This window comes from Gossypium hirsutum, chromosome D07 (genome assembly GCF_007990345.1).
Source record: "Gossypium hirsutum isolate 1008001.06 chromosome D07, Gossypium_hirsutum_v2.1, whole genome shotgun sequence".
Taxonomy (NCBI): domain Eukaryota; kingdom Viridiplantae; phylum Streptophyta; class Magnoliopsida; order Malvales; family Malvaceae; genus Gossypium; species Gossypium hirsutum.
The window spans coordinates 54712458-54730642 of record NC_053443.1 but is presented as its reverse complement, the minus strand read 5'-3'; the positions used below and the strand labels follow the sequence as shown (position 1 = coordinate 54730642).

At 31.7% G+C, this 18185-nt stretch overlaps 1 protein-coding gene across 1 annotated transcript; it reads left to right on the top strand.

The window, feature by feature from the left end:
- Window positions 1–2640: 2640 nt before the first annotated feature.
- On the top strand, window positions 2641–4467 carry LOC107925754 (probable indole-3-pyruvate monooxygenase YUCCA5). The gene is made up of 3 exons (XM_016856477.2): window positions 2641–3425; window positions 3522–3893; window positions 3990–4467. The coding sequence occupies exons 1-3, from the start codon at window positions 2748–2750 to the stop codon at window positions 4215–4217; spliced, it is 1278 nt and encodes a 425-aa protein (XP_016711966.2). The 5' UTR covers window positions 2641–2747; the 3' UTR covers window positions 4218–4467.
- Window positions 4468–18185: the final 13718 nt, after the last annotated feature.

Here is an 18185-nt window from a genome sequence, read left to right as displayed (position 1 = left end):
CTGCCTAGTCTTTTTCTCTTTGTTCAATGCCTTTGTGATCTATAAAAAATAAAAACATTAACTATCCATTATATTTTTTTAGTATTATCACATGCGTTCATCTATTTTATAGTTTGAGTATAATTTTATTCAGGTTGGAGCAATATTCAAGTAAAGCCTTTCAAGTGTCTAGGAGAAGAAATTATATAACGGGAGAGCGAGTAGGGCTAGGGACTTTGGCCCCTTGAATGTTGCAAATGTTACTAATTATATTCAATCCCTTTTAATCTCTTTGTTAAGTAGAAAGATTTCATTTTTGATCTCTTTCAAAAGTAAAAATTTCAATACAATTTTTTAAATTTTATCTCGATCCCTTATTATGTCGTTCTTGTCAACGAACTACAAGATTTTACATATTAAAATTATAATAATTAGATTTATTTATAATAAAATTTTAAAATAATTTATAAATTTATTAATGATATGTCCTAACATAATTCCCTGTCAGTGTATAAATTTATAAAACACAAAAACCCTTTAATAGTTTCATACTTGCAATTCATGGTAATGTATTTAATTACCACACTTAATTGTCAAAACTTACTTGGAGTAGTGGCTAGAACTAGATTTTCTGTACTAGGAGTGAAATTGTATTTTACCCCATCTATTCAAAAAATGGACAAATTAATCCCTGTACATAAGATCAAAAAGAGAATGAGTTCTTCTGTTAAAAACTTCATCAATTTCTACCGTTAAAACTAGCCCATGTACGTTAACATGAGGTATATGTAGCACGCCACGTGTAACTGTCTGGTTATTTTGTCAGTTAAGCTAATTTTTAACAATAGAAATAGATAAATTTTTTAATAAAAAGGATCAATTTGCTCTTTGATCTAACATACATGAACTAATTTGTTCATTTTTTTAATAAAAGAAATAAAATGTAACCTGACTCTTAATACAATAGTCTCCACGATGCTTTTATCTTTCAAATTCAATTCCTATCATCCATTTTCCCCTTCTTCCAATATTATAATATTATAGTGATCACACTTATCCAACGTAAAGTAATAAAAAAAACATAAAATAACATTGTAATATGGAAACTCCAGCTTTGTGTTGAAGTCGAAGTAAAACCAAAATGCACAAAGGGACAGGCAGGAAAAGGGGTTCAAAAGATGGCGCAAAGGGTTCAGTGGAAGACGGTTGGCAGAATGGGCGTATAATATTTGTGGGTCGAAACAGCCTTGAAGTCGCAATCCCAAGGCCATGGAGGGTTGCTGTTAATTTGTGGGGGCGTTTTTTCCCGATTGTGACACTCAGGGCCCTCCCCGCAACTTGGCTCATCCACTCCACGTGGGAACATCGTCTCCATCCTACTCACCACCCTTCTCTTTGCCACTTTGGTTTCTATTTAGTATTACTATTCCCCCCCTTTGATTTTTCCTTATTCCCCAAATATGTATAATTTTAATTGTATCTTTTATTAGTGGGTCCATAGAATCGGATGAGGATGTTGGGTCATTTTCTTTGCCTCCTAATTCTCCCTCTAATCTCTTTGATTTAACTCTTGTAGTAATAATTATCTATATTTTGTACAAATTTGCAAAAAGGTGATGAAAACAGCTGTGGTAATTATTATAGATTTATGATTGTGCGTGCATTTCTTCTTTTTTGTTCTTTTTCTTGTTTGATATATATAATTCAATGGAAATTTTGGGTTTCTACTATTGAGTTTGGTGGAATATATATATATATACACAAATATTACAATAATTGATATTTGCAATAATAATATGGAATCTCAAGGTTGCTATGAAATCTACAAGCACATCTCATGTTTGGACTATAAAAAATCATTGAAACCAATGGTAACCAAGTATTTCCTCCTACTAATACTTTCCATAATAATTTCTAGAAAGAAAAAAAAACAGTATCTAATTATTGTTATTATTAAAATGAAAACTATTCACATTTATATGAAAAATAAAGGTAAAAGTGCTTTGAAGGAGGTCATTTTGTTAAAAATTTTATCTATTTTTCGTTAAAAACTGGTCCTTATACGTTAGAATGAAGCACAACTATTTAGTTATTCTCTCAGCCACGTCAGTTTTTGAAGTAGAAATGATGAAATTTTTAATAAAAATAATTAGTGTGCTCTTTAATCTAATATATAAGGATTAATTTGCTCATTTTTTGCCTCAATGATGCTTTTACTAATAAACAAAAAGTTTATTGAATTTTATTAGATTGAGTGGTAAGAAATTCCATGCCTGTTAAGTATTATGGATGAGAAAAATAATACTAAGAGAAATTTGCCCTGTTTATGATCCAGTTTGATTCGACTTCAGTTTTAATCCAGAACCAAACCCAAAATATAAATTCTAATGGAAAGAATAAAAAGAAAATTTCCAAAAAAAAGAAAAGAAAAAGGGGGTCAATCCTTCAACTTTTTTTAGCAAGTATAATATATGAGATTCTATTGAATAGTTCATAAAATAACAAAAGTTAGCCATTGGCTTATGATTTGGAATTTGACCCCATTCAATTTGCATTATTATTATTATTATTATTATTATTATTATTTTGAAATATAATCACATGGACCTTTCACACCATTTTATCCCTATTTAAGGACTCGTCCAAAGCCCTACTCCCACCAAACCAATATTCATCATCTTCCTTTCTTTCTTTCGACTCTATTTCAGGTTCATTGAAATTAAAAGAAAAAACTACACCAAGCAAAGAACTTTCAGGGTTTTTCGACAATGGATCAGAGCCTGTTTCGCCTTGTTGATCAGGAACAAGATTCTTTTCAACGTAAATGGACTTTGGTCAATGGTCCGATCATAATTGGTGCTGGACCTTCGGGGCTAGCCACTGCTGCTTGTCTAAGAGAACAAGGGGTGCCCTTTGTTGTTCTTGAACGAGCTGAATGTATAGCTTCTTTGTGGCAAAAACGCACTTACGACAGGCTGAAGCTTCATCTTCCAAAGCAATTCTGTCAACTCCCTAAACTACCATTCCCTGAGGATTTCCCTGAGTACCCAACAAGGAAACAGTTCATTGAATACCTTGAATCATATGCTAAGCATTTTGATATCAACCCAAAGTTCAATGAGTGTGTGCAGTCAGCTAGATATGATGAGACCAGTGGTTTCTGGAGGGTCAAGACCATTGTCACAAGTGGTTCAAACAAGATCGAGTTTGAGTACATTTGCCGCTGGCTTGTGGTGGCCACCGGTGAAAATGCCGAGCGTGTGGTGCCTGATATCCAAGGATTGGCTGAGTTTGGTGGTGAGGTTATTCATGCTTGTGAGTACAAGTCGGGTGAAAAATTCCAGGGTCAAAAGGTGCTCGTTGTCGGCTGTGGCAACTCTGGCATGGAAGTTTCACTTGATCTTTGCAACTACAATGCTTCACCATCAATGGTGGTTCGTAGCTCGGTAAGTCATTAAAACATGCCTTACTAGCTTTTCTTTGAAGAGAAATTTGAGCATGGAGAATAAATTTGTAATGGGATTTTTGTTCTGTTTTAACAGGTCCATGTCTTGCCAAGAGAAGTCTATGGGAAATCCACATTTGAATTAGTTGTTTTGATGATGAAATGGTTACCCCTTTGGCTTGTTGACAAGTTGATGTTGGTTTTGGCTTGGTTGGTGCTTGGAAACGTTGAGAAATATGGGCTTAAAAGGCCATCAATGGGTCCATTAGAACTCAAGAACACTAAAGGGAAAACCCCTGTATTGGACATTGGTGCATTGAAGAAAATCAAATCAGGTGACATCAATGTTGTTCCTGCTATCAAACGTTTCTCATATAGACAAGTCGAGCTCGTTAACGGTGAAAAACTCGATATCGACTCGGTCGTTTTGGCAACCGGATACCGCAGCAATGTTCCTTCTTGGCTTCAGGTAAGAAAAATGTTACTTTACTAAAAAAACCAACATGATTTTTGTCCTCTTGGGAAAAATTGTTAGTAATATTGATTCTGGTTACGTGATGAACAGGAAGGTGAATTCTTTGGTGAGAATGGGTACCCAAAGGCACCTTTCCCACATGGTTGGAAAGGCAATGGTGGATTATATGCAGTTGGGTTCACAAGGAGAGGGCTCTCCGGTGCTTCCTCAGATGCCATGAGGATAGCACAAGATATTGGCAAGCTTTGGAAAGATGAAACTAAGCAACACAAAAAGATAACAATTGCTGGCCATAGACAATGCATTTCACAGTTCTAAAGTCTCACTCCTCAGTGCAACAAAAAAATAAACAAAAAATACTGTAAAAAATTGAAAATACTGTAAAATACCCCCCCCCCAAAAAAAGTAGCACAGGCTGACAGAGCCCTCTCCAAAAGCCCAAGTTTTGAGTTTTTTTGGGCATTTTGTAAACTGAGGATGATGAGGCTTTTCTTTTCTTTTTTTGTTTTGTTTTAGGGACTAAGTTAAATGATACACTTCCATCGTTGCTGTCTTTTGTCTTTGATTGGTTTCAATATTCTTATTCATTCATGATACTGATTTATACAAAAACAAAAAGAGCTGCAATCCACAAATTCATGACTTAAATAGAAATCAAATAAACTCTAAAATCTTTCTCTATTACAGTCGATAATAACAACTAATCCTCTCACCGTGAATATATTTAAACGTTGATCATATATGATTAGATGAGATAGGGTAGATGATGATGAGTGACCATGGAACTCAAGTCAGTTCCCACCACCATGTTGTTTATTTTTCTTTTTATGTAAGGATGGCCAAACTTTTAAAAATATGATTATAATTATTATCTTTATTTGATTGACCAACTTTTAAACTCAATAATCTAAGGCTTCAAACACTGAGTCGCTGATGCCTTTGCACATGGATTGAGGGCCTCAATGCTCTCATTTGCCAAATTTACAGTTAGATTTTTTCTCTAAAGCATATTCCATTACTTAGAAGTGAGAAATAATACCTCAGTTTATGTGTCCTATGAGCTGTTCTAATTTTCCAATTACAACATTACCACAATTTCATGGAACTTGAACCCTTTACCTACAATTACAAACCGATAAAAATATTTTATATATGTCTTCGGAGGAAGCCCTTTGTATCGGTGCCACTTAAAAGGATAAACTACTAAAATAGTCACTTTTGTTTCTCTTAGTTTACATTTTAGTCACTTACATTATCGTGTTGTAACATTTTAGTCACTGGATGTTAATTGCCGTTAATAGTGTAATGGAAACTTAACATGACACGTTAAATCATCATTTCAAACGAAAATTTTAAGTTAAAATTTAGCTCCAAACAAAAAAATATGGAAACCAATTGTATAATTTAACCTAAAATTTTTGTTTGAATTGATGATTTAATGTGCCACGTCAGCTTATCGTTACACCATTAACGTCAATTAATGATTCAGTGACTAAAATGTTACAACATGTTAACGTAAGTGATGAAAATATAATATTTCAAACATAAGTGACTAAAATGCAACCTGAGGTAAACAAAAGTGACTATTTTGGTAGTTTGCTCTTTATAAAATTTTAAATTAGTAATGATAAAATTGTACTTTGACCCCTAAAAATGATAAAAAATTTATTTAACCCTTTAAAAATTATAAAGATATGAACTATTGAAATGATAAAATTATATTTTTACTATCATAAAAATATACAATTTAATTCCGACTCAAGAAGCTTTCAAGCTCTGAGACTATCGGTATCTGACACAGATATACTACTAACATGGTGGAGAAATATGTATAAGTAGTCAAAGAAAACCTTCTTTTAGGCATATATTAATTCCATTTATGTTTTATGTCTGAGCAAAAGAGAAAAAAATTGTATTAATTCCATTCTAATGCAAAACAGCCCATTCCCTCTTCTTTCTGTAAAGTGTATGGCTAGCCATAGAGCAATCCCTGATTTGGGAAGTCCAACACATAAGCATTGCTTCTTTCACTGAAAGTCGTCTGGAAACTAAAGTCCAAACTTCAATTTGCTCCAACGCCGCTAAATATTGTACTCTCAGAGAGAATATAGGCCTAACTTGAAGATATTATGATTGAAAAAGTCGAACAGGAACTTCGAATATAAATCTTAAAGCGAATATAAAAATACAGAAAATAAAATCTTTCAACACCACTAATAATTAGAGCAGTAAAGCTTGTAAGAACCCATCTTCTTTTATTCTTTTTTGAATAATCTCAGATCATATCTAATCTTTTTAAGACAACCTATAGTCCCTCCTCAACCCATAAATAGAAGGATAATGTGTTTCAGTGTAGTCAAACTCACAACCTCCTATTATGACAACAATGCCCATGCCAATAGAGTTAAGACTCAATTGACTACCCATCTACTTAAAAATAGGTAAATTAATCTCTATACATTAAACCAAATAGCAAACTAATTCTTCTGTTAAAAATTCTAACTATTTCTACTAATAAAAACCGGTTACTTTATGTCAGCGATATAAGGTACATGTGGCATGCTACGTGTAATTATTTGGTTATTCCGTTAGTATTTCAGTTTTTAACAGTAAAAATAAATAAAATTTTTAACAGAAAAAATCAATTTTATCTCTAATCTAAATTTACCCATAATTTATAGTACTTTAACTATATAATTCAAGTCTTAGCGTTCTTCCTTTTGCATTTCTTTTTTAATTAAGAATTCAAGCTACTGAAAGGAGCAACTCGAGAGGGCAATAAAACCCACAACGTGTGTGTATAAATATTCAAAACCAAGTATAAGCCATGGGGACTTTCTCTTCATATTCCCCAAATAGAACATAGAAACAGCCTGCATTGGTCTTACAACAGGGCCACAGGGAGCTTTGAATTCAATGACCCATCTGTTCCTTCATTACAAATGCACTTCACAGCAACAACTGATCAGTTTCTTTGGGCTCTTACAACATGTCTTTTACACAGTTTATCTACATGTTTCCATACTCCCTATAACTTGGACATGACACTGATAACCATAGCAATGCATGTTTGTGAGCCCCTGGTCATCACTGCTAAACAATACTGAGAACAAGCACATGGGATGGCTACCTTTTCTTTCCCTGCTAAAATCTTTTTTACAAAGGGACCCATCATTTTTCATCTTGTACAAAACCATGATCCTTCAGTCAGAAACTTGTTTTCTTCACATGGTTTGTGTCGACTCCGGCGGGGTGGACCGGAACCAAGCAATGGCCATTGCTTAGGGTTTGGTAGAATCTACAAACAATGATTCAATCCCTTATTTTCTGAATAATTCAACATATCTAGCCTCAAAAGAGAGTTGACAAAATACAAACAATTGGATGATCACATGTAAAAATCATCACACTTCTTATAGGTTAATATCTAAGAGGATTACTTAGAACAATTGTTATACATGGCTGAATCTCTAAATTTCACTGCTAACACAGGGATGATGATGTTTGTCTCATAGTACTAGAGGCCTAACCACGACTGTGATTCTAATATTTGGTACATAAAAATAGGTTTATTTTTTTAAAAATGTAATATTTTATTAGGAGTTACTTTCCCATTCCATTAATAATTAGCGAGAAAGTAACTTTTTAGTGTTAATGAAAAGTAAAAAAAAGAGTTAGCCTTTCTTTTATTTGTATTTAGGGTATTAATTTATTTATTATAAAAAAATATGTCCGATGTCTATTTTTTTTTATTTTTTTATCTCTATGGGTTCAATTTATTGTGTCAAAGTAAGTAAATATATATTTCTTTTATTATAAATATATTTGTTAAAATGTATGTTTTCATTAAATAAAATTTTAGTATTAAGATAATTTTAAGCTACATACATAATATATGAATACACTTCAATTAATATACAAGTTGTTTTTCAAATGTATTCATCTACCAAATTTAGTCAAAATGCAAAAAAAAAAAGGATCTAAGAGGCAATTACTTAGAAGTACGTTTTGTACAACAACTCTTCCTATCTGATAAAAAAGGATCCCATGATCCTGACTTTTTTATAAAAATAACCTTAAAAATTAATTAATTACTTAAATAACTTATTTTTTGATAAAATAATAAAATAACCCAAATTTTACAATAAAAGTTAGTGGAGCCAAAGTGTTTGGCGCCACCAACATGTCACATCAGTAATTTACATTAAAAAATTAATATTTTAGTGGTGCCATATAGAATGACACAATTTGTATAAATATTAAGAAAATATTATAATTTTTGAAAGTATAAAAGGCTTAAACAATTTTACATTTTTCTAGTGAAGCCAAATAAATTAGCTCCACGATTCCAAGAAAATAACTAACTGTCACCTATTTCCCTATTAAAACAGGTGAAGGCAATTTTTTTTCCTTTACGTCACTTTTGTCCTTTTTCATTTTTTTTTCTTTTTAAGTTTTTATTTATTTACTTTTTTTAAGTTTTTTTTATTTGTCCTTATTTATTTCATTTATTTGTTTATTATTAATTTTAAAAAATTTGAAATGTTTTATAATATTATTTTTTAAAATTTTAAATATATTTAAAAAAATATTTTTTAAAATTTAAATATTATTTTTTTACATTTTAAATATATATTTTAATAATATAAAACATTTTAATATTTTAAAGATATGACCTTTTAAATTTATTATTAGTTTTATAATATTTTAATTTTTAATTTTTAATTTTTTTAAAAATATATTATTTTTAAAGATATGACCTTTCAAATTTATTATTTGTTTTATAATATGTTAAATGTATATTTTAAAATTTTTTTAATTTTAAATATAATTTTTATAAATTATTAATTTTTAAATCAATTTTAAAGATATTAAAACGTTTTTTAAATTAAATTTAAAATTTTAAAAATTAATATTTTATTTGGTGGAGCCATTTAGAATGGCTCCATCACTTTATTACAAGTGTAATTTTTTTATATTTTTTAATATAAAAATTAAATATTTTATATTTTACCTCTTGGTTCTCTAGCATATATAGAATAGTGAAATTGTTGTGTTCATAGAAGAGTTCAAAAATTCCGTTGAAGATGAATAATGAGGTGTTTTTAGTGTATGCTCTTTTTTATGGTGAAATTGTAGAAGGTGATGTTAGTTGTGTATTTCAAGGTCGGCAAAGAGTAGGTTTACCATTCAAAAAAAATGTGAAGCTGGTAGAAATGAAAAGGAAGATCAATGCAAAAATAGCTATTCGTTGTGGAAAGGAGATGTCCAGATTATTTTACAAGTTTCCAATCTCTATAGATCCGTTCAAATTTTGTGAGATGCAGCTGCTAGATGATGATGACTTAGGCACTATGATGAAAATATGGTGGTCAATTGGGAGTGAGAACCCCCAACCAGTTGAGTTATTTGTTGAGTTAGCAGACTTAGAGCCTGTTGAGAATGTTAGTCCAACAAGTCAACATCACAAATTTGACTTTGATCTTAATGTCAGATGGACAGACCAATTAGAATGCGAAGGGACATTGCAGATACCTAAAAATCCTAATTATTGTAGGAGCTCGTATAACAACCCTACCCCCGATCCCCATCTACAAATACATCCGGAAGTGATAATAAGCACAGAGGCAAATATCAGAGAAATAACCAATAATGGTGAAGATTCTAATTAGGACGTTGAAGATTTTAGTGACCCCGATGTTAATGAGGTTCCGGACAATACCAATGATAAAAGCTCGAAGGAGGTTGAAGATGTTCACGGCCCTTCATTCAGTAACCTGAGTCGTGGCATTATTTTACGAAATGAACGTGTGGGCAACATGTTGAACGTAGATCCAGATGCAGCGCATGCATCCGAGTTTTCTGAGTACGCCAATATAGTACCTGCTCATAGATTGGCGTCAAATTTGTTGTTCGAGGAGTTATTCGTTGGGCAACAGTTCGAGAACAAGGCGAACTGTGTGTTTGTCATAAAACAATACAATATGAAGTTGTCGATTAATTACAAGGTTGCCAAATCTACACTGACATTATATGTTGGGGAATGTTGGAGAGTCGACGATGGGTGTGGTTGGCGAGTTCGGGTTGCATTTATACAAAGGACTCAACAGTGGCAAATACGAAAATTATAAGGGCGTCATACATGTACTGTCGCACCTATGTCTCAAAACCACCGAAAATTAGATGCTAAAATTATTTACAACTGCATCATGCCACTAATGAAAGATAGCCCAATCATTCCTATGTCGACATTGATTGCGGACATGCAAGCTCGATTTCAGTACAGAGTGTTGTACAAAAAAGCGTGGTGGGCGAAACAAATGGCCATGCAACAATTGTACGGCGACTGAGATGAGTCATACAATAAACTTCAAGGTTGGATTTCAGCGACGGTGGAGTACATCCCAGGAACTGTTGTAGACCTGCAAACGTTGCCTTATAGAGGCCCAAATAAACAATTAGAACTGGAGAGAAGAGTTTTCCGTTGACTGTTCTGGACTTTTAATCCATGTGTTAAGGCCTTCTCTTACTGCAAACAGCTAGTGCAAGTTGATGGAACGTGGCTTTATGGAAAATATACGCAGATACTTCTGATTGCGATTGCACAAGACGGTAACAGGGATGTACTATCGACCGCTTTTGCCATCGTGGAGTCAGAGAACTCCGAATCATGGGCATATTTCATTCAGAACTTGTGGAGGCATGTTGTCAGGTAAGACAACATTTGCATTATCTTTAACAGGCTGAAAAGTCTTGTTGCTGCAAATCCGAGGTTCTGTGGAGGTCCGCCTATTATATTTGTCGCATTGTTGTCAACTTCCACAATGAGTACAATAACAAAGACTTGCGTAAACGAATTGTGAACATGGGTAAAAATATCATATTTAAATTCATATTTGTAAATATTTTGAGTCTATTTCCTAATTGAGATGGTAACATATTTTATCGGAATACATACGTAGGATACGAGCTGGAAGCATACCGATTCAGACATAAGTTGGCGAGGTTAGAGACTGATATGGCGGGATTCAAACCTTCTCTCAGACAATGGTTGGGTAGCATAGAGCCGTGGCAATGGGCTCAATATTTTAACGAGGGGTACCGATATGATCATATGGCAACTAACCTCGTTGACGCCGTTAACTCTGTCTTGAGGCGTACGCCTCACTTGCCAATTTCAGTGATTTTTTCAGCCACGTTTTACAGGCGAGCAACCTTAATGCCAAAAATAGAGTTGAAACAAGCAAAACAGTTAAAGGCAGGATACGTGCACGTCGAAAAAATCAGGGATGCCATGAAAGAGAACGCTCAAAGAGCTGGGTCGATGAATGCAAAACTATATTCCCAAAACTTGGAAACTTTTCGAGTGATAGAGTACATCAGTTGCCGGTCAGGGATCCCACCACGATTTTACAAAGTTGATCTCTGAAACAAATGATGTAAGTGCAAGATGTTCCAAACACTACGATACCCGTATGTGCATGTGGTTGTAGCGTGTGCTACCTATAGTTTGAATGTCAAAAAATATATCAACGATGTGTACACACTTGAACGTATGTTGCATATTTAGGGTGACGAGTTCTCCATATTAAATGATGTATCGACATGGGAAGTGCAACCACATACGTTCGAGATGTTACCAGATCGGTCACTACGTAAAAGAGTCAAAGGTCGACCAACAACAATGAGGATTCGGAACGACATGTATATAAGAGAACAGGTCGATCCAAAGCGTTGCACCATATGTAGAATAGTTGGCCACAATCGAAGCAAATGTCCCCATGGAAACGTCTATACTGGTCAATCTTCACAGCCTGAAAGAAATTAAATGTTGTACCTGATGTTTGCATTTTATGATCTTTTAGAAATAAAATTTGTATTATTTAGTGTTAAGCTTTTATTTAAAATTAACAGTTGCAACTTTTAATACTTTAAAAGATATTATAAATTATACAAAAAAAGACTAATATATAAGTTATGGAACCCTAAACCAATACAATAAATATTACATAACACTTGAAATTTACATAACTCAAAATTGGAAAGAATCGGGAGTGGTATCGTCGTTTAGGGTATAGTGGTTTACGAGCCTTCATTGTCGGGTGGATGTTGGGGTGTACTATACACATCAGGAGGATCGGCAGCTGGATGGAATGTGGCCTGAGGCAGGGTGGAGTACATGTTATTACCAAATATATCAAATAATATCGGTGGTTGCTCTGGGTGAAATAAACTCAAACCGCCTATGTCCGAGTGATATGAACTCGAACCACCCATGTCCAGGTGATATGAACTCAAGCAGCTCATGTCCGGGTGATATGAACTTGAACCACCCATGTCTAGGTGATATGAACTGCTCTGCGACTCATCACAAAAAGCGTCAACCCATTGGTCTGATGTGTTCAAAGGTTGGTCCTCCGAGTCGGGATCTGCCATATGTTGATCCTTTAGCTCCCTCATAGGTTGATTTCCACATCTGTAGCCATGACCCGGTACTATCATAAGTTGTCCACCATATAAATAAATGTGCCATCGAGTCATGTGCCACTACATGTATTCAGTCGAGGGACTGAAGTCAAACATATAAGGTGCATCTCAGGCCGCCTGTCATATCGGGCATTCCGTAGTGCTACATAACATTGATGTTCCACGCTTCAGTCTGTTGTATGTTTCCCCCTCATGGTCTTACCGTGGACATCAACAAATTGTTGTGGCTCGACCGGCATAAATTGTCTACACCTAAATTGTTGCATAACTCGATCACTGTTGTACCACTCAACGGTTGAGAAGTTAATGCACCACATATGGGCTTTAGCGTGAACCCACTGAGGAATAAGGGTTGCAATGTTCGGTGCAGAATACGGCATTCACAAGAACTGCATAATATAACACAATGAGTTAAGTCACATCACATACTACAAGTGGATAAGTTAAATCAATGTTACTTAAACCATATTAATATATATTACTTTCTCTTCGGCATACGCCTCTATCATTTGGCGGTAAATGATTAATGTTTGGCTCGCACCAATTCCCGGAGACGTGGCCCATCTAAAATCGAAACAAACACGTTAGCAATTAAACTTTGGAAAATATTATCCATACTTATGAGTCATTAAATGTTAAGTATAATTTTGTTTTTACCTATTTATAAGTGGCCATGAATATGATTGGTGCCTAACAGCTGCTAAAAACGAAGCTCAAGATTGCAGCAGACCCAGACAACCAGTCATGTTACTAACCCCATGTTTTGTTGCTCGGTAAATTTCATAGTACAATACGGCCAACATTTTCGATCTCCAGTTGTAACTACCGACACGAGAGAAATCCTCCAATAGAGGCAAGTACTTTAAGTGGAACCTATTAGACGTGTTGTTCGGCATAAGTACCCTCCAATCAGCTGCATAATATAGGATCGAGTAGCACACATCACCTCGTGCTCAGTCGCAGTGCTCGATAACTCCTTAAAATTTGCTCTCAACCATGCCAATGTCAAGCATGTGAAATTTTGTTCCCCATCACTTAGGGACCGTCCAAGCAATCTGTGGCATAGTATTGAAGGTTCCAACACTTTGTTCTGACCCGTGACTACAACACCGTCAACTCGTAACCCAAGTTGCATAGCGACGTCTTCTAATGTGATAGTACACTCTCCGCACGACATAATGAATGTGTGGGTCTCCGTACACCACTGCTCAAATAAGGCGGATATTAAGTTCGCCCTCAAGTCAAACCTCCGGATCAATGTGACATCTCCAAATCCCGCCAACTGTAAGTATGGCATGATCCGCTCATCCGGATCATACTTGGGAAAATGAAACCGCGACCTCAAAACCTGATATCCATCCTGTATGGTAAAATTTTTATACAAATATGATATATCAATTATCAATATAATTTAAACATAAAATTATATATTGAAGAGTAAAATTGAAAGGTTGAGAAAATAAAAACATCACACTTATACTATACCAACATAACCATTCTAAGTATTTTTTTTATTTAACTTAAATTAAATAAGTAATAAAATATTAATAATAGAATGAAGATTTGTCATAAAATATTAATAATAACACGTAGAAATTAAATGTGATTATTATGTCTTAATCATAGTAAAGCATTAAAACTAAAGGCAACTATATAACTACAAAAAGTACATAAAAAAAAACAATAATGTCCTAAAAACTATAGGTGATATGGGTAAATATAAAAATAAAAAAGACTTATTTTTTATTTAATTGATATCTATAATAATACATAGAGTTTTACATATAATATAAACTAGGCATATTCAAATTCGAAAATTTATTTTACATGTGAGAACTTTTATGAAAAAATTCACTCGTTAAAGAAAAATATAACTTTTTTGTACCCTACAAATGGAACCAAGCACATAAACAGTAAAATTAAGCAGAACGGTCGTCATATTAAAAAAATTAATATATAAATTTATGAATGTGTACTAAATTAAAAAAAATTATAACTAACATGTAGAGATCAATTTCATGCAAGAAAATAGTTAAAAAGAAATAATAACAACCAAATAGAGATCAGTTTCATGCCATCAAAATACGTTGAGAAAAGTAGCGCTTAGCAAGAAAAAACGAGAAACTAAAACGATTTTTTTATTTAATTTATAATTAATTTTATTGTTTCGTTGATTATCGATAAAGTGTGATCCGTATTTGATCCAGAAGATATTTTGATACATGCATAATATAAAAAAAAATATAAAGGCAATATAATTAATTATTATATTACAATAACTATAAAATATAAAAATAAAAAATATAAATAACTTACTCTTTTTTTTTCTCTTTTCTTCCTTCCTTCTACAAATATTTGAAGGGGGACCAAGGCCCACCTTATACAAGACATTCATCTTCTTCTTCTTCTTTTTTTTTAATTAATAATTAAGTTAATAACTGGTCACATCACTGATGTCACTGACACGATGTGACCAGTTATAATATATATTTTAAATTTTTTATTTTTAATATATATTTTTAAATAAATTTATATTTTTAACAAATAAATCTTTTTTAACAAATTATTTTATTTTATTTTTTCTAATTAATTCAATTTTCACTTTTTAGATAAAATATTATTTTTTAAAATTTTAAATAGAATTTAAAAAAAGGTTTGAGTATCTTTAAAAATAATTAAAAATCAAAATTTAAAAAATTATATGTAAAATTAAAAATATTTAAAATATACATTTAAAATATTACAAAATTAATAATAAATTTGAAAGGTCATATCTTTAAAATATTTAAATGTTTTATATTATTAAAATTATATTTAAAATTTAAAAAATAATATTTAAAATTTTTAAAAAATAATTTAAAAATATATAATTAAAATTTTAAAAAATAATATTATAAAACATTTAAAAATTTTCAAAACCAATAATAAACAAATAAACAAATAAATAAGGAGAAATAAAAAAAACTTAAAAAAAAGTAAATAAATAAAAACTTAAAATGAAAGAAAAATAAAAAAAGGACAAATCATAAAAAGTGACGTGAAGGAAAAAAATAAAAAAAAATTGTCTTTACTAGGAAATAGGTGACAGATAACTATTTTCTTAAAATCTGGCGTAAATTTATTTAACTCTACCAAAAAAAAGGTAAAATTATTTAAACTCCTTATACTTTTAAAAATCACAGTATTTCTCTAGTATTTATACAAGTGGCGCTATTCTACATGACTCCACCAAAAATTTAATTTTTTAATTTAGATTGCTGACGTGGCATGTTGGTGGCGCCGAACATTTTGGCTCCACCAATTTTTACTGTAGATTTTGGGTTATTTTCGTATTTTATCAAAAAATAAGTTATTTAAGTAATTAATTAATTTTTTAAGGTTATTTTTATAAAAAAGCCCCTTATCCTGAATCGATCTTACTTTGGATCATAAATCCCGAGTTTGTTTATGAAGAGCAGATCTAATTGAATTAGTGTCTATAATTGATATCTTCTATGTAATACTAATAGATAGGGCCTCATTGGTAAGTGTTATAATATCTCGTGCATTGGAACCCACAGTTATGGACTCGAATTCATTAGTATGGAATATTTTCTTTTCCTAGTGAAACCCCCTACTATATGAAAGAGTGAAAAAGTGTTTTTGTTGTTGTGGAATAAGAAGCATTCGCATCTTAATACATGTATTTAATTTATTCTAGACTATTAAAGTGGAATCCGTTTTTGGGGGAATATGAGTCGAAACAATAACAAGAATATTTCTAGTGGAACATCTTTCACAATCATTGGAGAGATAGTTCACTAATAGACCCAGGGATAAGTAATTCGCCTCATTCACATCCAGATCATGAATGTTTGGAGTCCATATTATGCAAGGAAACATTGTTTTTGTTAGTTCAAATTGAGGGTGATATAAAATCAGTCTATTTCCAACATCATATCCATAGTTATCGGTTCAAATATTTTATAATAATAAAGATTGTTGAAGAATGTTATTATTAAACATTTAATTTAAATACATTTTGATGATAAAAATTATTGAAAAATATTAAAAATGCTTGAATACAATTTTTAAGAAAGTGTTGAGTATAACAAATGTATTGTTTTAATTTTTTTTCGAGATTTTGATCGATAATTTTCAATTTGAACCAAACATCATGAAGTAACTTTACAGTAATAACATTCACATCAATTACATTACAAGGAACTATATTCTATTAGAATCAAAGAATGAGAAAGCACTAAATATCCCATAAGCGATAAGTAACTATCTACCTATTCATTCTATTTAATTTTTTTTTGCTGAAATTTTAAAATGAAATGAAAATTTATTAAGGTTCTCATACATGTTTTAATTTTTTTTAATATTAATATTTTTATTATTTAATCAAATGAAAATGTTCAATGATTTATCAAAGATATTCTAAATCTCAATTTATAACAATAAGACAAGTCCTAGATGATGACATCCATGATATTAGTGAAAAACTTGTGCCGCATTTTTATGTTGGCATTGAGTTGTTTTTTTTTAAAACCACTCTATCAAAAAATCTAACTTCAAACCTTAAACTCAGAAATTAAAAAAATCTTAAATCTCAACTACAACTAAACCAATTCTAAATCATATAAATACAGAAGTACAAAAATCTTAAACCCTAAAATTCAAAAGCCTAACTTTTAAACATAATCATAAGCCTTTAAATTTACTTCAACATAAAAAACCAAAAATCCAAAATCTTAAATTCTCTACCCAACCACCGAACATTAAACCATTAACATTCCTAACACTAATCTTAAACCCTAAAATAACAAGCCCTATTCCAAAAACCACTTACCTTCCCCACCCAATAACTAAACACTAAGCCCTAAACATTACGTCCCGACAATAATCCTAAATCTTAAATCCAAAAATTCTAAACTATGAAATCAAAATCCTAAATGTTAGATATAAACCACTAACCTAGTATTAACAACTAAACTTTAAAATATTAAACCCTAAATCTAAAAGTCTAAAATCTAAACATGGTGACAAACATTTAAATATTAAACTCCAAAATCATAAATCATGTGCCATGAACTAAAACTAAACCCGAAAACTCAAAAATCAAAAATCATCCATTATATACATAAACTCTACACCCAGAAAACCTAAACCTACCATAATACTAAACACTAAATATTAAAGAATAAATCTAAAACACCAAACCATAAAAATTAAAACTCTAAATTTTAAACATAAACCCTTAAACATTAAATCAAAAACACCAATCCCTAAATCTAAACATCAAGTCCTAACAAAAACATAAACCCAAAACTGTAAATAATGAAAACACAAACCTTAAATACCAAAAATCAATATATTAAATACTCTACCAAAACCCTAAACCCTAGACCTAAGCCTCAAATATTATATTTTAATATTAATCCTAAATCTTAAGCTCAAAACTTGTAATTCAAAACATAAACCCTAAATCTAAAAACCCAAACTATAAACTCATAAACAATAAATCCTAAATCCCAACACCCTCAACCTTAAAATCACAAACTCTAAACCAAAATTGTAAATCTTAAATCCAAACACTAGACACAAATACAAAATAGTAAATTCTAAAATTAAACCCTAAATCCTAAATACAAAAACATGAACCATAAATTCAACCAAAGCACTAAACCCTAAAGTTACAAACTCATACCCTTAAGAAATACTTCATACCGCTACTCTTAAACCTTAAACCCTAAATCTTAACCCAACACAAAACTAAAAACCCTAAACCTAAAATCTATATGATCATAAATCCTT